Below are 8,663 nucleotides of genomic sequence, written 5' to 3' on the forward strand. Positions count from 1 at the left end.
TTGCGGGCAAAATTACTGCATGTTCCCCGTGCCTTGGTTGACTGATATTATTTTAGGACGTTTCCCGCCGTTAGACAATGTACTGTTATCAAATCTGTTGTGCTCGCCTGTAGGGTTTTTTTTCTTCTTTTTTCAGAGAATGTCCACTACCCAAGTCTCAAGCAACTGCTCGAATAGTGTCCGTGAATAACGATGTCGTGCCTCGAGTTAGGAATTTTCCAATCTTCACAAAAATGAACGCTGAAGGCGCCATTTATTGTCGTTTCTCATCATGCTACGCATTGATTAATGGTGTGCTTTGATGCTGACTATCGTCGTTGATTTTATGACAGCACTTATATACAACAGAACACTTTGTTGCGTCGTCAGGGATTGTGTTGACAGGTATAAAATGCTTTGCGTTAAGGAAAGGTCAGTTTTGTCTTTTACTTTGAAGTGTTCCTTAAGCTTTCAATTTTGAAGAGGCTTTAGAAAAAGATGACTTGTCGCCCGCATTATAGAAACGAATCAGCCGAGGGTAATGCCCCCCCCCCCTCCTATTAATGACGAATGTCACGTACACGTGTGGCAACGTTTGCGCCTTCGCTTTCTTTCTTGCACTCTCCTGCCTTCGTTTGTGAGAAGTGCGCGAGTGCAGAACAGACTTTGTTTGCCTATCACGTGTTGTGTGTCCTGCATGTTACAAATTCAAATTCCTGCGAGGAAAGGAGGATTCTGTAGACATTTCCCCACCGCTACCGTAACTCCTAATACTACACGAATGTTATTACAACGCTTCCCAAACTTGTGATTTATATGAATATGCACTACAGTATAGCAACATGTTTTGTGTGTCAGATAGCCATCCCCTACCGGGTTCCAGCATTAGGCATGTCGAAAATTCTGCGTGAAACCCAGATTGTACTTATCGCGAGGAGGGAACCAGGATGATTTCGTTTCTCACGTTCTCGTTGTTCATATTCAAGGCTTTTGTACTTGTTTGTTCCCTACCTGGTCACGTAATGCTTTCGTTTTCTTCTCTTTACTAACGTGTACTTCGTACCATCGAACTTACGGATATATTCGTCCCACGGCAACAAATGCGTGTGTTGTGTATTTTGTATACAACACATATTGTATACACATTGTACAACACATTTTGTATACAGCTTGTTTTTGCTCGCGCCATGCTCTTCCTCATTGTTTACGACGCATTTCCTGAGTTCAAAGCAGGCCATGTTGATTTCATTTTGCATGTACTCGCTGGACTTCCAAGTCTTCGAGAAGATTTCCAACGGGGGAGCTACAACGCCGGCTCGAAGAATGAAGTGGTGTATTTTCCCTGTATTCTAAGGAAAACATGGTTACCCCTAGGGAATCTTCCGTGACTGTGATATCTTGATGGCATCGACATATGAGTGGAAAAATAACATTCTTTTTCAGCAGACGTTATATTTTACCTTAATAACTTATTTGAGCTGCCTTGACGTGTGTGTTGTCCTCACGGAGAGTTTGTGCATACTGTGTCTGTAGTCTAGCAAATGGTTGGCAAAGGTGTTGATAGGCCCTAGACGGTTCATTAATAGTTTTGTTCTTGATGCGAACATGAGTAATTCCTATATAGGGGATCATCGATCGTGCCTCAATTAGTACTGGTAATTAAGTGAACGAATTACAGGGATTCTTATTAACTGAAAACATTTTATTCGAGAAACAAGAGGGCAACAATCTTCTACAGGCGAAAGGAAGACACTGCTCATGTTTACTCGTTGCGCATTCCCTCTCGAAATTGCCTCAGTTCAATATCATAAAAGAAGAAAGTCACTGAAAAGGTTAGCCAGCTGTAGGACTCGAACCCATATCTTCTGGATTGCCTCAGAAGCCTTCCATTACCTTCCAGCCTCAGAACATCAGTTCTCCCTTGTTCATTATCATAGTCTGCTATCGCTGCTTCTGTTCCTCGGTTCCAGCAGCGTCCAGTTCACTCTGTCCAAATACAACCGCCACAGATGTGCAGCCCCTTTAATCGAATATAACTCTAATACTAAGTTGCGGATAATCACTGAAACCACATAAGCGCCAGCGATCCCTTGCCCCGCCCCGCCTTTGTGTATTCATAGAAAGAGGTCCCACTGATGTGTCTAACGTCGAGTGTTTGTGACTGATAACATGGTAAAATGTAGCTACTTTGTAACTCTGGCGCAGGGACTATGCTACCAATATCAAGAAGGAATGGGGTGTTCGAGTGTTCCTTCTGTGCTTATGTTTCGAAGAGGGTATCAAGCGTGCGTCAGCATGAAAGGATGCACACAGGGGAAAAGCCGTTTACATGTGACATCTGCAAGAAAGGCTTTTCCCAAAAGAGCAGACTCGTTGGGCATCTACGTTGTCATACAGGAGAGAAGCCTCACAAGTGTCAGCTCTGCTCAAGGTCCTTCACGCGAAAAGAGACAATGTTAAACCACATGAATACACACGGCAACATCAAACCTCATGCGTGCAGTATCTGTGGCAAGACATTCAACGCCACGACGGTGCTGTACCGGCACAAGGCTGTTCACAGTGGAGACACTCGTTGTGTGATTTGTTCTCGGTCGTTCTCGAGCTTCATTTGTCTGGTGGAACACATGATGCAACACACAGGCGAACATCCTTACAAGTGCGGTGTCTGTTCGAAAACATTTTGCAGAAAAGTCCACCTGAGAAGACATCTCCACCGCCACGTGAAAAATGCATCATAATTATGCTACTGTTCTTCTCTGCATGTTCCTCTTCTTTTTTCTTTGTACGATTGCGAGCTGCAATGTAACATATTGCGGTTTATGCGCTTTGTATCCTAATTAAAATTGAACATTGTTCCTGACATTGTGTAACCATGGACTGTTACACAGTACAGAGTGGCCCACAGGAAATCTTGTGCAAGGCTTGCATTAAGTGTGGTCGTTATTGTGATTTTTTACACATTGTTCGTATTACAGTCGCGACCATTATGAGAAACGGCAATTCTGTCTTGGGGCGAAACCAAAGCCGTAATTTCAATTGCACGTCCTTTGCTCACAAAGGGCAAACTGGAAACAATGTGCGTTTGCTAGGATCGCAACTCCTATTTACTTTGTACATGATCATTGTTGCCTATCTGTACTTGCTTGCTTGATGCGAGTGGCCAGCCACGTCAAAAATTCAGTGTCGTTAGCGTTAAAAGACTGGGGAGCCTCGCATTTCAAGAACGTAAGCCTTAGCACATGCCTTAGTTCATAAGAAAACCGACGTCGGTAGTCAAATAATCCTGGAGATGAAAATCCCCATTGTATGTGGTTGTTGCCAATAATTTCCCTAAAGCGGTGGCGAAACTCCGTTGTCCGTGCGAAATTAACGTCCTTTTGAAACCACACAATGTCACATGTTGAAGAATGTAAGCTGACAATTGAAAATCGGTTACTTGATACAGTTGTGTACTCGTTCTTTCCCTCCCTTCCAGCATTTTGTCGTTTCGTGTGTCATTGTAAAATACGTATTCGCATGTTTCGGTACGGTGTTGTCTCAATCTAGAACTCGTAGCGCTATCGCCTGTTTTTATCTATAAGAGTCCCCGCCGCTTTTTTTAAGTTCTTCATTTTTTATCTCTTACTTTTTCCTTCTTTTGTTTTGTGTACAACGAATTTGACACACGGCAAAATGCTGACGAGGTGGCGTAACTTACGAAGGTGGGTACAGGTCCAGTACAACACCTGTAGTTTGGCAACATGAGGAAGCTGCCCTCCTCGCGGGCAGCTAGGGCCACGAACGAAGGTGACGCCGCGTCTAGTGCAAGCACAGTTGGTCCCCGTTTTTGCTTGCTATTTCGACCCCTGTGATAATGACGAAAATGAAATCTAGAAGGCGAAACTTGAAGCACTAAAGAATTTGCCCGTTAGCCTTGCAGCTCCGATACTCGAAGTTCATCTCGCCCAGTATGCTGGTCGCGACAAGCCCTCTCAAGAGTGTTGTGGAACCATTTTTAATGGCTAGAAGCCGTGTGACCGTTGTGGCAGTTTTCTATTTCGTGCAGAAAAAAAAAAAGATTAGAAAAACAGTCACAAATAGTATTTACGATATTGTTTTTGAGGATGCATTCACTTTGGTTTTGCACTTACAGAGCTACATTTAAAAAATCTACAATTTATAGTGCTTATAATGTCATTTTTAGTGCCTAGGATGTAACTTTTAGCACCTTTTGTAGGTGCCTAAAAGAAAGTGTTTCGTTCCTAAAAATCGGGGCTGTCCTTACTGTTTACGGACTCTGATTAGTGTTTCTTTTTGTTTGGGGTGCATCGACAGCTTTTCATAAGCTTAAGCCATACTGTTATACACACAGCAGTCCTATGTTCTTGACGAACACGTGCAAAGAGCCCAAGTGACATATACAGTTAACATACATCAGCGGAGGCACCAGTGAAGCAGTTGAAGGCGACTCATGAAGAGTTACCAATAAGCCACTCGTACTTCAATTACGTCATGGAAAGTGACAAAAGTGTATGTCACGCAAGCCCAGACTGCAAGGCAACGATGTCAGTAAGTGTTGTTTCTGGCGAAGCTTGTGGCTTTTTTTTATTCCAAAGCGTATACAGTAGCAGATCATCAGCGTCAGAAATAGCAACATAGCATACACGGATTACACAAAGCTGTGATATTTCGTTGTGTGAATCAGTCAAACTTAACTTGTTAACTAGCGCAGTGATAGGTTTTCGTCATGAAATAGTTCCGATTTGCTGGCATCTTTGTTCTTTCCATTATTTTTTTTTCGCCCATGCGCAATACACGTATACAATTTGCAATATCAGCAATGTCAAAGGGAGGAAAAGGGGGAGTTTGTGATAGTTCATGGTTGTCTCCTTGTTTTAACCGCCCTTCGTCCCGTCTGAGTGCTGCATTGTAGCGATATCAGCAATAACACTCGATCTCTGTTACTCAGGGTAAACGTTCGCAGAACCGTCCCGCACTGGCTTCTCACTGGCCTGACGCGGTGACACTGTCGCTGTTGCCATCCTGGGAGACACCCTCCAGCTGCGAGTATTCAGACCGGAAAACAACAGTTTCGTCATTTACAGACGTCCCTTGACGTGCCTTTTACGTTTCAACAGGTATGTGTGTCTTGTTGCTCGCAGGGCCGTCACACAGGTAACGACATGTTTTCTTTACTCAGTTTTCTGTCGTGTGGCTAAGCATTCGAATGATTACCCACACCACATTATCTGACTTCAAGACTGAAAAGAATTGCAACAGACTGTGTCTAGCTATGTGTCTGGAAATCCAAGCGCCTGACTGTCTTACTACCTTACATAGTGTAATAATGTCGATGTTTCATTACGTCACATGAATATATACACAATTTTTATGTAGCAGCATTTGTACCTGAGTTGGTCCAGCTATGTATGGTTCTGTTTTTTAGGTATCGTCCTAATTATAATATAATTAGAAGTAGATTTAGATTTACACGTAAGGTGAGTCAGATCTACGTACCTCCTCCTGTTGTATTGATATGTCTGCCTGATATCCTAGTTGTGTAGTCTGTGGTGTAGTGCACTAAATGCACCTTCGTGTACGATCAGCGATGAATGTAAAATAATAATAATCATAAAAACGCTAGAAGGAATTCGAATTTTGTGAACTGAAAATTTGAATGAAGAACCAGGTTGCAAATGCGGTTGAAGGTGTGCCGTCCTACTGTCTTATTTTCATGCCACCAACCAACATGTAGCCCTTGCCTGGCCTCCAACTTGGCTGGCAACCAATAGATGTGTTTCCCTTGGCTGGTTTCGCCACTGGCCAGCTTCTAAGACCTCCCGCCTCGCATCTCTACTTGGCAGCTGCGTTCGAATGTTATCTCATCTAGCCGCTTTCTTGTCATGCAACTTTCACCTTGGAGAGCTGTATGTGTGATCCTGATTTTATCTTGCAGACTCCAAGCTCCAGCTACTTCGTGACATGCCGTGGGTCCTGGCTTCAGGGAGTTCGATGCTGTCACGCTCCTCCTTACGTCTCTCTCCCATGGCTGGCCCCTCTTCAGGTGACCTTCTAAGGACTCCTGTGTCACATCTCTTCCTCGCACCTGCGTTTGAATGCTCTCACCCCTAGCCTCGTCCTTCTCTTGCAGCTCTCTCCTTGGGGAGCTGTACGTGTGATCATAAACTTAATCTATCAGCATCCAAGCTCCAGCTGCTGCATGATTTCCCCTCAGTCGTGGCTCCAGCGAGTTCGATGCAGTCAGGCTCCTCTCTGGGTCAGTTTCGAGTGGCTGACACCTCAGCAGGACAGCTTCTAAGGCCTCCTATGTCGTACCTCCCCTAGCCTCTTTCTTCTTATGCAGCTTTCACCTTGGTAAGCTGTTACATCTTGGTGAGCCTCCTGCATCGCATCTCTTCCTAGCAGCTGTGTTCCGAGGTTATCTCTTTCTTGTCATGCAACTTTCACCTTGGCGAGCACTGTGTGTTATACTAATCTTAATCTTGCAGCCTCTGAGCTCCAGCTGCTTCATATCTCCTCAGTCCTGCCTCAAGAAAGTACGAAGTCTTCAGGCTCCTCCTTGGCACTGTTTCCTGTACCTGACCGTTCCAGAGGTGAGCGTCTAAGGCCTCCTCTTCCTTGTCTAACGTTCCTTCGAGCGTCTAAGACCGCTTCCTCATGGCTGTATTCAAATGCTCTCTCCGATTATATCTTTATTGCCATACAACCTTGACCTTGGATGACTGTGTCCTAAATTATACGTGGTCCTAATTTTAATCTCCAAGCTCCAGCTTCTCTGTGATGTGTCTGGGTCCTGGTTCGGAGGGGAGTTCGATGTCTTCAGGCTTCGTGGGTGTGCCTCTCGTGGCTGGACCCTCCACAGGTGAGCTTCTAAGGCCTGCTTGGTCACACCTCTTCCTACAAGCTGTGTTGGAATGCTATCACCCTTAGCTTCTTTCTTGTTATGCAGGTTTCAGATTGGCGAGCTGTACGTGTCATCCTAATTTTTAATTTTTATTTGCAGACTCCCAGTGTTAGGTGCTCCATGATGTATGCTCTGTCCTACCTTCGGGGTCTACGAAGCCTTTATACTCCTCTCTGGTTGTGATTCCTGTGGCTGGCCCGTCCACAGGTGAGCTTCTAATTTCTCCTGGGTCGCACCTCTTCCTCACTGTCGTATTCAAATGTATTCAAACTCTAAGGTCCTCGGTTTTCAGATGCGGCAAATTCGAAAATCCGCGGCACTGACTTGTAAATTATGCGATTTCCGCAGCGAGCAGTGAACGATTGCGTGGAATGGGAAACACCTTATTTTCTTGGGTAATGTGAGAACAAAAAATATGTTATAAAATTACAGATTCAAAGCAATGTTGTGGCTCTGCATTACACATATGGTATCCTGTGTTCTCATCTGGTGCGGTCTGTCGCCCGCAATTGTTTTATACCTGCTGAGAGATCTTTCAGCATCTACAGAGTTTATAGGAACTTTACGTGAAGGAGTTTACAATACATGGCCTGGCGAAGTTCCATCTTTATAACACCCGTTTTTTTCCTGGGCTGTAGGCATTATTTAAAAGTAAACTTTTTGAAGGCAACCTCCCAGATATCAAATCAAAATCACCCACTTCCACTGCTAACCCCAAGAACACTCGCGATGCTCAGGACGCCCTCAAAGTGTCATCGCGTCCTCGTCCGTGATGGAATGTTCGGAGGAGATCCAGAGAGTGTCGTCATTCGATCTTCCAATGATAGTCATTTGCGTACGTCCTGCGGCCGTCAGCCGGAGGACGTATGTAGGAGAAATAAATTAGTTTAATACTGCGTTGCACATTTCAATGCCTTCAATGTGTTCCCCTTTGTTTGTCATAACCAAATTCAACTGTACCAGCAGTGGTCATGTATAAAGTACGAAAACACTACAACGAGAAAATACAAAAATACAGGGTACAACTACAAATTGAATGATATCAGTGAATACTTCATCCACTGGGTTTAATGTTCATAACTGCCAACTCTCCCAATTCATCCGGGAGACTCCCGGAATTCAGACCGGATTGTACGATTGTACGATCGAGAAGCAAATCTCCCGGAAAATGCAGTTTTCCCCTCTATGTCTCGAATGCCTGCTTTTTCTCTGGCCACACAGACGTAAACGTCAATCCAATACCAGCCCGATTGCCATCGGCATCGCTACCTCTTTCCGGAGCCTCTATGTTACGGAGTTCAAGGTTTCTGGTCATAGTTCTAGTTCTGGCACTTCTAGTTTCCAGGCATTTCCTCCACGTTTTCGGGCGACAACATTGCCTTTGCACTGTGTCTGCCTTGCATATTGCACATCATGGCTCAGTGTAAGCGAAACAAGTATCTACAGATGTTTCTGAAGCAATACGCAGTACACAGATGAATTGGGACGCGTGATCGCGTCCAGGAAGGGCACCATGTGTTCTGCACAGTTTACGGCTGCGACATCAGTATGGTGGACCGACATTGTTACCTATGTTACGTCGAGGAAGCAGGAGAACCACACTAAATGCCAAGACAAACATTGCAAGCTAGGTCAGTCTTTAAGAAAGCAAGACAAGGACTACGATGTTGTCCGCGCGGGCCTTCGTCCTCAAACATCCAACTCTCGACAATGCAAAACTCCTTGCATCGTCGGGAGTTGGAAACACACTGGAGGATTTTGCTTTCAACTAAGTCGG

At 44.6% G+C, this 8,663-nt stretch overlaps 1 protein-coding gene across 1 annotated transcript; it reads left to right on the forward strand.

Moving 5' to 3' along the window:
- Nucleotides 1-2,244: 2,244 nt before the first annotated feature.
- LOC135375527 (gastrula zinc finger protein XlCGF52.1-like) lies at nucleotides 2,245-2,720 on the forward strand. Its single transcript, XM_064608212.1, has one exon. It carries the CDS (start codon nucleotides 2,283-2,285, stop codon nucleotides 2,718-2,720), a length of 438 nt encoding a protein of 145 aa, XP_064464282.1. The 5' UTR covers nucleotides 2,245-2,282.
- Nucleotides 2,721-8,663: the final 5,943 nt, after the last annotated feature.

This window comes from Ornithodoros turicata, unplaced genomic scaffold (genome assembly GCF_037126465.1).
Source record: "Ornithodoros turicata isolate Travis unplaced genomic scaffold, ASM3712646v1 ctg00000885.1, whole genome shotgun sequence".
Classification (NCBI taxonomy): domain Eukaryota; kingdom Metazoa; phylum Arthropoda; class Arachnida; order Ixodida; family Argasidae; genus Ornithodoros; species Ornithodoros turicata.